At 39.9% G+C, this 16,315-nt stretch overlaps 1 protein-coding gene across 4 annotated transcripts in view; it reads right to left on the reverse strand.

Annotated features, from left to right (window-relative positions):
• Nucleotides 1–493: 493 nt before the first annotated feature.
• Nucleotides 494–16,315, reverse strand: part of GDNF (glial cell derived neurotrophic factor) — a 28,584-nt gene continuing 12,762 nt past the window's right edge. For all 4 annotated transcript variants that reach the window (XM_084628345.1, XM_084628344.1, XM_084628343.1 and 1 more), the window contains one exon: nucleotides 494–2,295. In XM_084628345.1, the coding sequence (XP_084484471.1) occupies nucleotides 1,811–2,295 (485 nt within the window). In that variant the 3' untranslated portion in view covers nucleotides 494–1,810. The remainder of the gene's footprint in view (nucleotides 2,296–16,315) is intronic.

Raw genomic sequence — 16,315 nt, forward strand, 5'->3', positions numbered from 1 at the left:
AGTGCAGATTCCATGCACTTAAAAGGAACAGAATAAGTATGGAGCCGTTGCATGGATCGGATAAGTTATGATCCTAATCGTTGTTGTTGTTCAGTAGGTTCTTTGCTGGATATTGTTTTTGTGGGAGTCAAGTCTTCACTTCAGTTGTCTATTATGTCTAGTATAAATACACTTCTGCTAATCTTTAATAAATGAACCTCCAGCTTCATGATTTGTGCTAATCCACTTGATACATAACCTCCTTCACCTTAAAGCAGTATCTTAGATGAAAACTTAAAATGGTTTTTACTATGCCAGTTTAATCCTGTAATGTTTCAGCAAATTATATAAAACACTGGTTATTTAACAAAATAGTTTGTTTACCTTCAGTCTACATTAAATCCAGGACTAACTATAAAAAGGGATTTAACCTTTTCTATATGGAAAGAAAAAACAAATATATCATGAAATTAAAATGACAAAAGTGTGATTAATCTTCATTTGTCAATCATAGTTATGAGATCAGTTGGCAGAAGAAGTGTTTGTGAGAGAAACTGCATCAACATTATAATATTAATATAATTATTTTTTTCTAACAAATTGATAATAATGGCCCCCATTCTACAACTTGCACTCATGTGGAGTGTCACTAACTCATACGGGTAGTAATGGAGTTACTCATATAAATGTTATTCAGCATGAATATGGATTGCAGATTTTGGCCCTCTATTTTGTGATTTTAAACATGGTTTTGTTAAAAAAGGTAAAGTCAGTGATTTTTTGCTTTCAAGTTAACTGTTAATACTTTTAAAAGCATGGCCCCTTGTTCCCAGCTTAACTGTCTTTGTATCTTGCGAGCACATTCCACTTTGGCACCTTTGAAAAAAACTTTAATAAATAAGGAACGGAAACTCATTATTGAACTGTAATAAATAACAATAACTTAAATCTCAATAAATATCTTCTGTATATTTATGTCTTTGAATGGATGCATTGCATCAAGTAGTCTGTTCACTCACAATGACCAAATATTAAAGGAGTTATGTAAGTGACATTAATCCTTTGTAAACCAAAAGAAACATATTTTGCATTTGTGTAAGCCAGGCTCATTGTTTCTATTATTCTACTAGGAGTGAGTGCTTAAAAACACAACTTGTTTTCAGAGGTAATAGAAGAATTAAATCTGATACTTAACTGTTTTGAAGAAATGTGAGCTATAAATAACCTAAATCAAACAGTAAGTGAAACTGTTTTGCATTGATTTTCCCCAGATGAACTTTAGTTGATTAATTTTGACACTTAACTTTTTTTTATTACATAGTATATGTGTAAGGTTAAATCAGGCATCTCCAGTGTTTTGGAATAACCATTTAACAAGCAATATTACAGTATCTTGGAGTGAAGCTAATACCACTTGAGCTTACCATTATTAATGCTACCCCTGTTTTTATAACTTAATAAAAAAAAGAACAAGGCATGATATTTAATAGGTTGTGTTTTTAAGCACATTCCTAGCTGATTCAACTCTCGTTGATAGTGGACCATGTCAAATGAAATAGTGATAGCAACCTCCACCCATCCATTGTGAAACTCCACCCCTGAGCTTTGATGCCTTTTATTTGCTTTCCTGTAGAAATTAAAAGTTCCAACTTTTCTATCCTGTCCAGTTTTCTGTGCTGGATCTTGTCCTACCAGGCTCCCATGACATTTGTTTTCCTACATCCTTGGTCCTCTTTCTCAGTTCTGAACAGAAGTTTCCTTGGGAACCTTGGTCCTGTTCTTTGCATTGTAGTAGGAATGCAATATTGTAATAATCTCAAAAAAAAAAAAATCAGACACATCCACATCTTTTAGCGGAATGTTTTTTCAATATATGGTAAACCAAGTTATCGTCCAAAAATGAAAGGTCATCATCGTAGGCAGTGGGTCTGCAGCAAGCTTGCCTCACTTTATCATTGACCAGCTTTTTCTTTCTGGTTAAATTTTTTAAAATTTTGTCATATGTGGTCTCGGCTGCATCACAAGATCCACTGCAGTACCGGAAAATCAGCTCTTCTTTGGTTTCATATCCCAAATCCAAGTCAGTCACATTTAAATGTATTTCTGTTAAGACACAACCTCGATTTTTGCCCTTTTGACCTCTCCGTCCCTTTTTACTGGAATTTTCTGTATTAACTGCTGCATTTTGCCGACTTCTCTCCCGCTTAGAAAAAATTGGAGTTTGTTTATCTGGTGACCTTCTTAGTCTTTTTATAGTGGCTTGAATAAAGTCCACTACATTGTCAAACTGATCTGGATAATCCTCTGGCATGTTAGCTATTTGAAAAAGAAAGAGAGAACAGGTTTGTTAGATGTGGATGGTGATTTTTATTTCTCCTAGAAGTTTTAATCAAAGTCCACTACAACTTGACCAATATTATAACTCAACAAAATGTCATGCCTATGGAAGCTATTCTATCAATTTATTTCAAAAACTATACATAGCAGGTCCAAAAACTGGGAAAGAAAAATGTGACAAGGTATAAATGTTAGATGAGCAGACCTACTGTAAAATGGTCACATAGACCTTCCTGGTCTACTGTAGATAAGGGCTCCCTCTGATTATCATTCTGTTTAGAAGGACTAACAATGGATAAAGGATATGCTCCTGGAATGATGGCAGTGGTAGAAAGAAGCTGTCTGTAGCTAACTTGCTGGTCAAGTTGAGTTATTGCCCCTGGCTAAATGCTTGCTTTCTGATGCAGCTGAGGATGTTGTTATCAGAGCTGGTTGAAAATTTTCACGTGGAAGAGTTTTCTGTCGGAGAATAATGATTTGCCAAAATTTTCAATTTTGGCAGGAATGTACATTTTGTTAAAATTTTCATGGGAAATTATTGAAACATTTCATTTTGACTTTTATGTTTTGATATGCTAAAATACAGTATATCAAAATGAAACATTTTGACAGTCTGAAACTAAATATTTTAGGAGTATTTTATTTCATGAAAAATTCTGAGATTTCAACTTTTCATACCAATTGGAAACCAAACCAATTTTGAAATTCGGACATTTCCAGTGGGATAGAAATTCGGACTCTCAACAAGCTCAAGTTATTATGCTGTAAATTTAACTAAGGCTACATCTACACTACAGCCAGGATCGACGCTCTGAGATCGATCCACCAGGGTCGATTTAGCGGGTCTAATGAAGACCCGCCAAATCAACAGCAAATCGCTCTCCAGTCGACCCCTGTACTCTACCCCCAACAAGAAGGGTAAGGTAAGTTGATGGGAGAGTTTCTCCCTTTCACCTCCTGCAGTACCTCAACCGAAGGTACGTCGACTCCAGCTACGTTATTCACATAACTGGAGTTGCATAGCATAGGTCGATTTACCACGGTAGTGTAGACATAGCTTAAGTGAAAGGATGACTGGAGCCATTATATGGGTATCATTTTATTATTTAATCTAAATACATAAATAAATATACCACAGGAGTTCTTGCCTCATGCACAGTGCCAGAACTTTGTCATTGAAGGCATGTATCCTTTGCAAGGATCAGAGGGAAGATACCTATGGATTTACCCCTCAACAGCTGGATGACAGGTAGGATGGTAGTGGATTGTGTTGACAAAATCTTCACAGATGCCAGAGCAGATTGCCATCTGTGAAGTTGCTTTCAGAGGGTCAGATCCTTAAACACACACACAGCTGTACACTTCCTTCTCCAACACAGGACCACACCATCACCACCAAGATGGTCCAGTGCTTAGATGAGATCAGCTCATGGATGAAGAACAGCTGGTTGAAGCTAAAGCTGAGCATGACAGAGCTGTTGCTGGTGGGCAGAGAAAAGCATTTTGAAGAGTTTGCAGCCACAGTGCAGTCTCCTTTGGTTGAAGATACACACCCACAATTGGTCAATTCAGTCCATAGTTTAAGCATGCTCCTGGGTGCCTCACTGACCCAAGCTCTCACATAGCAGCATCTGTGAATAATGCTTTTACTGTCTCTGGTTGGCTAGGAGATTCCATCCTGTCCTGGCAAATAATGCCTTGGCCTCAGTTATTCACACTTTATTCACCTCTTGTCTGGACTACAGCAATGCAATACATCTGGGCACAAAGACTTCAGCACTTAGGAAACTCCAACTAGTACAGAACGCTGCAGCACATCTCTTCCTCAACAAAGGTACCACAAACACACCAGACCTATCCTCCACTCTCCACACTGGCTCCCTACAGAATACAAGTTCACATTCTCAGTCCTTATTTTCAAGGTACTCATTAACCTGGGCCCCAGGATATCTAACAGACTGCCTAAAGCGCCTGGATAAAGATCATAGTTGACAACTCCACTCCTGTGGCACAATGGAACTCACTACAATAAAGTAAAGCTCATCTGTGCAGGAGACAGAGCTATCTCTGGGGCCAGTCCAAGACTGTGGAATGAACTCCTCCAGGAACTGAGGACCATCCAAATCTTACCACCTTTCTCTGTAAGTGCAAGGTGCCTTTCTCTGACCTGCCTTCTCTAACAGAAATACATAGCAACATGTATATTTATATATTTTAAAATCAAGAATTCCACTGCATACACTTCTCCCCCTGGAGAGCGGATGAGAGAACAAACATGTGACAGATGCTAGGATGAAATTCAATAAGGAGAAATGCAAAGTACTCCACTTAAGAAGGAAAGGGATCTGGGCATCATAGTGGACAACAAGCTAAATATGAGTCAACAGTGTAACACTGTTGCAAAAAAAACCCAAACAAACAAACAAAAACCAAACATTATTCTGGGATGTATTAGCAGAAGTGTTGTAAGCAAGACACAAGAAGTAATTCTTCCGCTCTACTCCGCACTGATTAGGCCTCAACTGGAGTATTGTGTCCAGTTCTGGGCACCACATTTCAGGAAAGATGTGGAAAAACTGGAGAAAGTCCAGAGAAGAGCAACAAAAATGATTAAAGGTGTTGAAAACATGACCTATGAGGGAAGATTGAAAACATTGGGTTTGTTTAGTCTGGAAAAGAGAAGACAGAGGGGACATAACAGTTTTCAAGTACATAAAAGGTTACAAGGAGGAGGGAGAAAAATTGTTCTTCTTAACCTCTGAGGATAGAACAAGGAGCAATGGGCTTAAATTGCAACAAGGGAGGTTTAGGTTAGACATCAGAAAAAACTTCCTGTCAGGGTGGTTAAGCACTGGAATAAATTGCCCAGGGAGGTTGTGGAATCTCCATCACTGGAGATTTTTAAGAGCAGGTTAGACAAACACCTGTCAGGGATGGTCTAGATAATACTTAGTCCTGCCACAAGTGGCAGGCAACTGGACTAGATGACCTCTTGAGGTCTCATCGAGTCCTGTGATTCTATGGTAGTTATGTTGCTTAGTGCACTACTGGAAGGTGCTCAGGTGAATGACGTACAAGAATTTATATAGAATAAAATAGAACAGAACATACACAGAGCCTGAGTGAAAGGGCTGTGCATGTGGGAAATATGTGGGCATTTATGGTCTTAAACATCCTCCTTCCAAGCTCAAAGTATGGTGTAGGACTTCTGTGTATCTGGTTTGCAGTCTCACCTACAGTCCATACACAGGAGAAAGGACCATTCAATTCAACAGGGCCTTGTATGTGAGGCTTGTGGTAATAGGATCAGCAGTGTTGCCAGCCCTGCAAGTTCAAAGATGATGACTCCAAAAATCATGAAACTGACTTAAAAATCATGAGATTATTTTATTTTTACATCACATTTTTTAGGTCTGTTTTCTGATTTTTGAACTCATGGTGGGAATCACTCGTGTGTGTATGCATGTGCGCAGCATGTACATTTCATTGAACTTACTCTGAAACTCAAAAATAAACAAAAGGGTGATGTTGAACATATCCTGCTTCCCTTTACTACTGACTGTTGGAGGGCCTCATCCCACCTCTCCCTGGACAGGCTCCCCTAAACCCTCCCTACTCCTGCCCAGGGAACTTTCGGTAGCTTTTTACCCTGGACACTATCCCCTTCTCTCCTCTCTCCACCCAGGTGCTGCCCCTGACCAGCTCCCTCCCCACTTAGCTCCTTCCATCCAATGGGTTCAATCCCCTGCCTGCTCTGTCCCTCCTCTGGACATGTGCATTCCCAGCTGCCCCCGCCCAGGGACAATGTCCCTTCCTCTCTCCTACCCCCAGGTAAGGAGCCCAGTGCAGTGGATGGACTGCAGAGAGCAGCATTTCGTAGGGGAGTGAAAGGGGCAAGGAGCGGGTGCTGCCCCTGAGCACCCTCCCTACAGCTTCCTCTGCCCATGTGGGCTACTGCTTCTCAGCTCTGCCCAGGCAGAGCAACCTCGGTTGGAGGCAGCTGGAACTGCAGTACAATTCCAGCAGCTAGGGCTGCCAACAGCAGTATTAGTGAGCGAAGCTAGAGCTGCAGCATCAGTCCTGAGTTGGGTCCCCAAAAATCATGAGAATGGCTTAAAAATCATAAGTGATGGGTTCAGACTGTTCAGAATGCTGGCATGTAAAATTAAAAAGGTTGCAGAGCTATTTTTAAACTAAGAGATGGGGGAAAGACTATTGCTGCAGAGGAACATATGGATCGGACAGAGACTTCTCTTAGACAACATTTCTCAATACTTTAAATGACTGCTTCTTGGAGCAGCTGGTACAGAAACCCACAAGGGGAGAGGCAATTCTCGATTTAGTCCTGAGTAGAGCACAGGATCTGCTCCAAGAGTTAACTATAACAGGCCCGCTTGGAAATAGTGACCACAGTATAAAAACTGTTAACATTCCTGTGGTGGGAAAAACATCTCAGCAGCCCAACACTGTGGCATTTAATTTCAGAAAGGGGAACTATGCAAAAATGAGGAGGTTAGTTAAACAGAAATTAAAAGGTACAGTGGCTAGAGTGAAATCCCTGCAAGCTGCATGGACACTTTTCAAAGATACCATAATAGAGCCCCAACTTAAATGTATACCCCAAATTAAAAAACACAGTAAAAACTAAAAAAGAACCACCATGGCTTAACAACCATGTAAAAGAAGCAGTGAGAAATAAAAAGGCATCTTTTAAAAAGTGGAAGTCAAATCTTAATGAGGTAAATAGAAAACAGCATAAACACTGCCAACTTAAGTGTAAAAATGTAATAAGAAAAGCCAAAAAGGAGTTTGAAGAACAGCTAGCCAAAAACTCAAAAGGTGGTAATAAAATGTTTTTTAAGTACATCAGAAGCAGGAAGCCTGCTAAACAACCAGTGGGGCCCCTGGACGATCAAGATACAAAAGGAGCACTTAAAGACGATAAAGTCATTGCGGAGAAACTAAATGAATTCTTTGCTTCAGTCTTCACGGTTGAGGATGTTAGGGAGATTACCAAACCTGATCCGTCCTTTGTAGGTGACAACTCTGAATTGTCACAGATTGAAGTGTCATTAGAGAAGGTTTTGGAATTAGTTGGTAAACTTAACAGTAACAAGTCACCGGGACCAGATGGCATTCACCCAAGAGTTTTGAAAGAACTCAAATGTGATATTGCAGAACTCTTAACTATGGTTTGTAACCTGTCCTTTAAATCAGCTTCTGTACCCAATGACTGGAAGATAGCTAATGTAACCCCAATATTTTAAAAGGGATGTAGAGGTGATCCCTGCAATTACAGACTGGTAAGTCTAACGTCAGTACCAGGCAAATTAGTTGAAACAATAATAAAGAATTAAATTGTCAGACACATAGAAGAACATAAATTGTTGGGCAAAAGTCAACATGGTTTCTGTAAAGAGAAATCATGTTTTACTAATCTATTAGAGTTCTCTGAAGAGGTCAACAAACGTGGACAAGGGGGATCCAGTGGACATAGTGTACTTAGATTTCCAAAAAGCCTTTGACAAGGTCCCTCACCAAATGCTCTTACGTTAATTAAGTTGTCATGGGATAAGAGGGAAGATCTTTTCATGGATTAAGAACTGGTTAAAAGACAGGGAACAAAGGGTAGGAATAAATGGTAAATATTCAGAATGGAGAGGGGTAACTAGTGGTGTTCCCCAAAGGTCAGTCCTAGGACCAATCCTATTCAACTTATTCATAAATGATCTGGAGAAAGTGGTAAACAGCGAGGTGGCAAAGTTTGCAGATGATACTAAACTGCTCAAGATAGTTAAGACCAAAGCAAACTGTGAAGAACTTCAAAAAGATCTCACAAAACTAAGTATTGGGCAACAAAATGGCAAATGAAATTTAATGTGGATAAATGTAAAATAATGCACATTGGAAAAAATAACCCCAACTATACATACAATATGATGGGGGCTAATTTAGCTACAACTAATCAGGAAAGAGATCTTGGAGTCAACATGGACAGTTCTTTGAAGACATCCACGCAGTGTGCAGCGGCAGTCAAAAAAGCAAACAGGATGTTAGGAATCATTTAAAAAGGGATAGAGAATAAGATGGAGAATATCTTATTGCCCTTATATAAATTCATGGTATGCCTACATCTTGAATACTGTGTACAGATGTGGTCTCGAAAAAGATATACTGGCATCATCTCGAAAAAGATATACTGGCATTAGAAAGGTTCAGAGAAGGGCAACTAAAATGATTAGGGGTTTGGAACAGGTCCCATATGAGGAGAGATTAAAGAGACTAGGACTTTTCAGCTTGGAAAAGAGGAGACTAAGGGAGGATATGATTGAGGTATATAAAATCATGAGTGGTGTGCTGAAAGTGAATAAGGAAAAGTTATTTATTTGTTCCCATAGTATAAGATCTAGGGGCCACCAAATGAAATTAATGGGCAGCAGGTTTAAAACAAATAAAAGGAAGTTCTTCTTCACACAGTCAACCTGTGGAACTCCTTGCCTGAGGAGGTTGTGAAGGCTAGGACTATAACAGGGTTTAAAAGAGAACTAGATAACCTCCATGAATTTAAGTCCATTAATGGCTATTAGCCAGGATGGGTAAGGAATGGTGTCCCTAGCCTCTGTTTGTCAGAGGGTGGAGATGGATGGCAGGAGAGAGATCACTTGATCATTACCTGTTAGGTTCCCTCCCTCTGGGGCACCTGGCACTGGCACTGTTGGCAAACAGGATACTGGGCTGGATGGACCTTTGGTCTGACCCAATATGGCCATTCTTATGTTCATTTTATTTGCCTTTTGTTTTTTGAGACTTTAAGGTACACTCAGGCAATACTTTTGCCACAACCATTAGGGTAAATTTTAGAAATGTACTTTTTAAAAAAAATGAAACCTGATATTTTCATCTAATCACTTGTCTCCAGGAGCTAGGGCTTTAACATATACATCAGATATTATGAGACTCATGATAAAGTTAAAAGAGTTGGCAACACTGAAAGCCACACATTCCCCTGCCAAACAACAATGGCCCCACTAATTTTCCTATGTAGAGAGCCACCAAAGAGTTCTGCTCCATGGCTCTCAAAGGATCATCATGTTCTCTGGGGAAGTTCTCCACTACATTCCCCAAGTCTGCATTTCCAGTTGATTAGAGGCATCAAGTGCCAGAGAGGATTTGGCCCTGAGCCCCTTTTAAAAAACAATTTATACTGCATACAAGAAGAATTTATAAATAAAGTAGGTCCAAATGTCATTTTGGAACAGCAGACTCCAACACGGCCATGTTCCAAATAAGGCAGAAACTAAATTGTCCCATCTGTCTTTAATGGGAAACTATCAGAGCAAATCTGGCACAAAATTCAGGTTTTATAAAGCTAATCTTTTAATTCCACTGTCAACAGATTTTTTGAAAAAATTCCCTTGCAGTGGTGACAACCCAGACAAGAGTATTAGTACAAAAAACCCTCAAAGCAAAAGTGACCAGAAATTTATTTTATTGGGAGAAGCTGGATCTTCAGCACTTTTGAAAATCTGATCACTTGTTTAGGTGTCTAATTAGTGATGTAGGAGCCTAACTTAAGTGCTCACTTTTGAAAATCTTGGCCATCAGGTTTTAGAGAAAAGGCTTAAATCCCACTCATTGCAAAATAGTTATCAGTAAAAGATGCCTTTTCACTAAAATGTAATTTTGAATTGAAACAATTTTTTCTGTTCCATGCAATTATTTTAGGAAAGGAATAATTTTGTATATTTATCTATAATAGAACCTCAGAGTTATGAACACCTTCGGAATGGAGGTTGTTCGTAGCTCTGAAATGTCTGTAATTCTGAACAAAACATGGTCCAAAAGTTCACAACTGAACATTGACTTAATACAGCTTTGAAACTTTACTATGCAGAAGAAAAATGCTGCTTTCCCTTTATTTTTTTAGTAGCTTACATTTAACATCATACAGTACTGTATTTGTTTGGTTGGGTTTTTTGGTCTCTGTTGCTGTCTTATTGTGTACTTCCAGGTATGTGATTGGTCAGTTTGTAACTCTAAGGTTCTACTGTACATATTTTTTTACTTTCTATGTTAACTGGAATTGTGCGTAGCGCTTTAATGTATCTTAAATGGTTGTTATGTTACCATGTCTAAACATCATTTACATTATTAACTCCAAAGTTCAGGGGGTTTGATTCAGCCCATTATAATGGTAGGGGTTGTTTGCAAATTTCAGATCCAGACCTGGGTTTGGCTCAAAGGCTCCTTTTTCCAAAATAAGGTCCAAAGTTTTAGTTCAGACCCCTCTCAACTTAAACTCTACTTCCATTTTGACCATGGTGAGCCCAAGAGGGTCCAGTTGTTCTCCCATTAGCCTCTCAAGCATTTTGATCATTCTGTTGCATACATTTATAAGCTAGAAAGAAATGGGTTGTGAAGGGGGAAAAAAGACTCATTTAGAAATATTTTTCAGTAATAAGCCTATCAAGCAGAAATTAGAATCAAATCCCTGGAAATAAACTCACCTATCACATATGCTTAAACTAGCTATTCTGAAAAGTTATCAGGATTTAAACAATTAAAATAACACCAGTTTGAAGACTGACTTTGCTTTTATGCTTTGCATGAAAATGTGTGGGGGCAAAGAGTGAAACAGAAACATGTCAGTTCTATTCATTAAAAAATATAACATCAAAGATGCCAAGGTCAGTTTGTCTTTAAATGATTAATACTGTTCTAGTTCATTACCTTATTCACTGACTTGCCAGCTCTCAAAGAGACATTACATTCTTTCCTGTAACTTAAAATTCCCATAGAAACTGACACAGTCATTGGTGTCACCTGTCTCTCATCAAGGTGAAGTGTTAAGTATCCTGATGCATCTGACTCCTAGACCTTTTAATGTCAGATACAATGAGCCAGTATTGGAAAAAGTACTGAATTAAAATAGCTTTTGTAATTTTTCCTTTTGTGGTTACAAGGATTTTCTCTTTATAGCTCGCTAGCTTGAAAGTCCATCATATGCTAGGGTATGATCAATAAATCAGTTGATAGTTATGGCTAATCTGCCTATTAAGTCACATTTTTAAATTCGTGTCCAGCCTTTTACAGGGTTTGCATTTGTTTCCCGTTATCTTTCTACCTCCTCAACTGTGCTTCTCAGTTCACAGTAGTTGCGAGAAAATCAGATTCCATCTCCTTCCAGTAAAAGAAGGAAATTAGGGCAGCGGTTCTCCAACTGTGGGTTGGGACCCCATTTTAATGGGGTTGCCAGGGCCAGCATTAGACTTGCTGGAACCCATGGTTGAAGCTGAAGCCAGAGCTCCACTCCCACCCAGGGCAGCGGGATTCAGGCTCTGGGCCCCTCTTCCTCCATCTGGAGTGGCAGGGCTTGGGCTCCAGGGCTTGGGCTCTGTCCCCCCACCCGGAGTCATGTAGTAACTTTGTTGTCAGAAGGGGGTCATGGTGCAATGAAGTTTGAGAACCCCTGAACTAGGGCCTTATCTCCACTACCAGGGTAAGTCTACCTAAGTTACACTACTCCAGCTACATGAATAATATAGCTGGAATTGACGTAGCTTAGGTCGACTTACTACAGTGTCTACACTGCGCTGCATTGACAAGACGCTCTCCTGTCGACTTACCTTATTCTTCTTGCTCCGATACAGTACCGGAGTTGACCAGAGAGTGCTCTCTGGTCGATTTAGTGGGTCTTCACTTGGCCCACTAAATAGACCCCCACTGTATCGATTACAGGAGCATCGATCCCCGGTAAGTATAGACATGGCCAAAGAGAAGTGACAGAAACATCCCATTTGCTAAACTTCACTTGCTGTCATCTGTGGCTGTATTAGGGAAAAACATGCTCAGGAGAGTTGAGTAAAGTAGATACAAACTTGTTCAAGGTGAGAGGTCTACAGTAGAGGACTTCTCAGGCCTAATTTTGAGGCCTGACTCAGATGCAAACTGGACCCAATACCACGCAACCCAACCCAAGCACAAGAGGGTAGAGTTGTTTTCCAACCCAACCATGAACCAGAATCAGTGCTGATGCCACCTCCTGCCCATTGGGTTGGTGCAGCAGCAACTGCATATGCCAGTGGCTGCATGCCCCCTTCCTATTGTGCATGCCCCACGCTGTGCTGTTTGTGCACTACAGAGTGGTGCTGAGATTTCTCTGGCACGGTCACTCTGCAACACACACAGCACAGCCAGGTCATGGAGGATGGCAGGAGCGGGGCACACACAAAGGCAGGAAGTGGAGAGCCAACTCACCCCAACCTGAGCCTGAGAGAATCCAGTTGTTTTCCCACCCACTCTGACCCAGACCTGGGTCCCATCGGGTTTAGATCAGGTTGCAGGGCTCTAATCTTTGTGAGTTGGCTTACCAGTTGATCACTAGTTGGCCAATCTGAGTGACTGACAGTGTTCAAACTGAAGCCATTCACAAAATCTCCATTTGACTTTAGTAAGAACAAAATTGAGCCCCAGGGGAGGGGACCCTGTTTTGGCAGCTGCAGATCCTAAATTTGATATTGGTATGTGATAGGATTAGTCCAAGCAGCAAAAATACTTTTGTTGGATAGTTAGATTTTTCATCTTCATCTCATCCCAGAACATCTTTGCAGGCACAGGAAGCAGTACAATGTCACCATTCATTCCTGTTTAGGACTTGTTTCTTCATTAAGCCCAGCCTGGTCATATTCCTGCATAAAATGTTCCTCCATCTAGTTGGTGGTTGGCCTCTAGGTCAGATTGCATTTGCATTATTTTCTTTGGCATGCTATCATCTGTTTTTCTGAAGTGTTCTCACCATCATAATCTTTCTCAGTTGTCGCTAATCCCATTGTCACACACTGAGATGTGGATGGTGTGTCCTAGTGGTTGGAACAGAATCTGTTGGGCAGAACTGGACTTGTGGTCAGGAGACAAGCCAATGGTCAGAGCCAGGAGTTGGGAACCAGAACAGAACCAAAGAGCAGAACCAGAGTCATGGTCAGGGGACAATCTAGTGATCAGAGCCAGGAGTTAGGAGTTCAGAAGTAGGCAGGGACTAGGGCTGGAAGCAGGTCTGGTGCAGCTGCAGGTATTGAACACGTTGAACAGCCACTGTGCCGCTGTTCCTACAAGGCTTAAATGGTGATCTGTTGGCTCTTTTGTCCAACCAGGGAGCACAGTCACAGAGAGAGGGTTTATTGGGCAGCAGAGCTCATGTGATTGCCAGGCAACCAAGCCCAGAGGCAGCTGAGTACCTGACATCCATATCCTGATTTGACATCCTACTCTCCTTCTAATTTCTTCGTTTGTCTTAACATTATTTCATCTTATACTTGCTATCTTCCAAAGAAGTCTCATCTCTACTGCCTTCAGCCTTCTGATGTTTTTTTCCTTTTAATGCAGTTGCCATTCATACTATAAAGTAATACTGTTAGTACACCGGTTTTATAAATTTTCACTTTTGGTACTAAATGTAATGTTTTTATCAGTCCATAATTTCATCAATCTCTGTGCATCAGCTTCTATGCAGCACTTGTATCTAAAGCACATCTTCTTTTAACTTCATTCTTGATGGAACCATCAGCACATATCAAGCTTCCTAAATACACATAATATTTTACTTGTTCTGTGACTTCACTGGCTGCTGCATTTCAACAATTCATCTATTGTCCCTTATCCAAGATACAACCACTTTGTCTTCTTGGCATATACTGTAAGTCAGTCGACTACAACAATTTTCCAAAGTAGAGTATAATCATTAATTCAAATGTGTCTGCCAATTGTACAATGTTATCTACATAAACTAAAGAGCTTAACTCTAGATTACCCAGTGTTACACCATCCAAATCACCTATCTTTCTTAATGTCCAGTTTAAGAAATGATGAAAACATAGGTGCATCCTTGTCCCCTTGCTTTGACTTGAACCAATTGCTTAATTTTCCATTTGTTCTTATGGCACTGTAGGAATCTTTGTACATAACTTTTATAATTGCAGTTATCCTATCTGGAACACTACATGATTTTACTACTTTCCATAATGCTTCCCTCCAAACTGAATCAAATGATTCTGTGAAGTCAATGAAAACAACAAATGTCTCTAATCCCCATTCTCACTTTTTTCCATTAACTGTCAGACTGAATATCTGATCAATGCAACTGCAGCCTGCTCTGAAGCCACATGGGGCTTACTGCTGCCCCTAAAACTGGTCATAATCTGTTGACAGTTATTTACATCATGATATTTCCCAGTACTGATGATAATAAGTACAGTATTGCATAAAGTGATGAAGAAATCACAAAGATTGGATAAGCAAAAGTTATGGAAAGAAGATGCTCAGCAACTATAGGAGGCATCAAGAAAACAGGATATGAAAATGATACACGATAAAGTTAAGTTGTATGGAAACACAATCAGGCCAATGATGCTAGCGGGAAGAGAGGCTAATTTGTTGAACTGACAAATTCTGAAGTGGAGCTGAAAGTATGGAAGGAGCATTTTTGACAAAGTGCTGAACCTTGTATTCATTCAGATGCAAACATTCTGGACATCTAGATAAACAGGGCAACATATAAGGCTGTATGAATATCACCACCAAACCACCGTCAGACAAAGAAATAGAAAAAGCAGTGGAACCATTAAAAAATGGGAAAGCTGCAGGAATAGACGATAACAACAGCTAAGCTGCTAAAAGTCAACAGGGCAAGTGCTATCAAAGCAATAGGAAAAATATATAAGAAGGTATGGGAGCAAGAAGCATTACCGAATGACTGTCTAATGGCAATAGTTGTACCAGTCTTGAAGAAAGTACATCCTGCCAATCTGAATAAGTATAGATACATAGATTTTTATTAAAGGCTTATAGTATGGAAAAGTGTTACTTTTAACTAATTATAATGTGACAGTTTTTCAGAGAAAGCATTATGATTTATTTTAATATATCTATTGTGGTAGCACCTAGAGGCCACATCTGAAATCAAGTCCCCACTGTGATAGGTACTATATTAAGAGACCATCTCTTCCCTTCAGAGCTTACGATGTGAATAGACAAGACAGGCAAAGGGTGAGAGAAGAAACAGAGATGAGGTGACCTGCCCTAGGTCACCCAGCAGGTCAGTGATAGAACTGGGAACAGAACCCCAGTCCATTGCCACAGGATACTGGGCTAGGTGGACCTTTGGTCTGACCCAATATGGCCGTTCTTATGTCTTAACCCCTGGACCATTCCTCCTCTCTAAACCCTTGTATTGTTCAACAAAACAAGTATGGGAATCTGTATCACTGAAGTACATGTCCAGTGTCAGGCAGGTTCACATGTCTGTAAGCTGAATATTCTGTTTCATCACTATTTTTATAACAATCTCATCACTATGGTATCTGAGAACCTTAAATAGGTGTTTATTACTCTATCAGTACCTGAAACCTATGAGCCTCTTGCTATTAGCCAGCACTATAGCAATGAGCATGTAGCCAGCTAATACACACATTACTGAGATTTCTAGGAGAGTAGTCTGTGATGGCCATACAAAGAAATTCCTTCCGGGATTTCTGGTACAAAAATCCTCCAGCAGTTCAGCTCTAAGTAATGTCATCAAAGCCCCTCACTAGAGTGACCTAGCTGCCAATCTACTACTATTAACATATTCAAGGTGAAAAATGTATTGGCAAAAATATAGAATTATCTCCCCAATTAAAATACATAATATCTAATCAATATCAGTCAAATGCATTCTGGCCCAGGAACAGGCACAAGGTCCAGGAGGCAGATTGTGCCTTTTTCATAGTCTGCTTGCCAGGTTGTTCCTGGAACAGTACACTACCATACTCCCCCATGCACAGGGCTTGTAGCAAAGCCATGATTGAACCCTGACTATGTGAATCTCAGTTGATTTCAGTGATGGTTTTGCATTATGCATAATACCATATTTTTCTATTATGCTCTTTTACTTTCCAAATTTCAGCATTTTTAGAGTTTGTGTCTGGATAATGAACATACTATTAGCATGTATGTTTCTCAGTAT

Source organism: Lepidochelys olivacea (assembly GCF_965140295.1).
Source record: "Lepidochelys olivacea isolate rLepOli2 genome assembly, chromosome: 5".
In the NCBI taxonomy this organism is placed as follows: domain Eukaryota; kingdom Metazoa; phylum Chordata; order Testudines; family Cheloniidae; genus Lepidochelys; species Lepidochelys olivacea.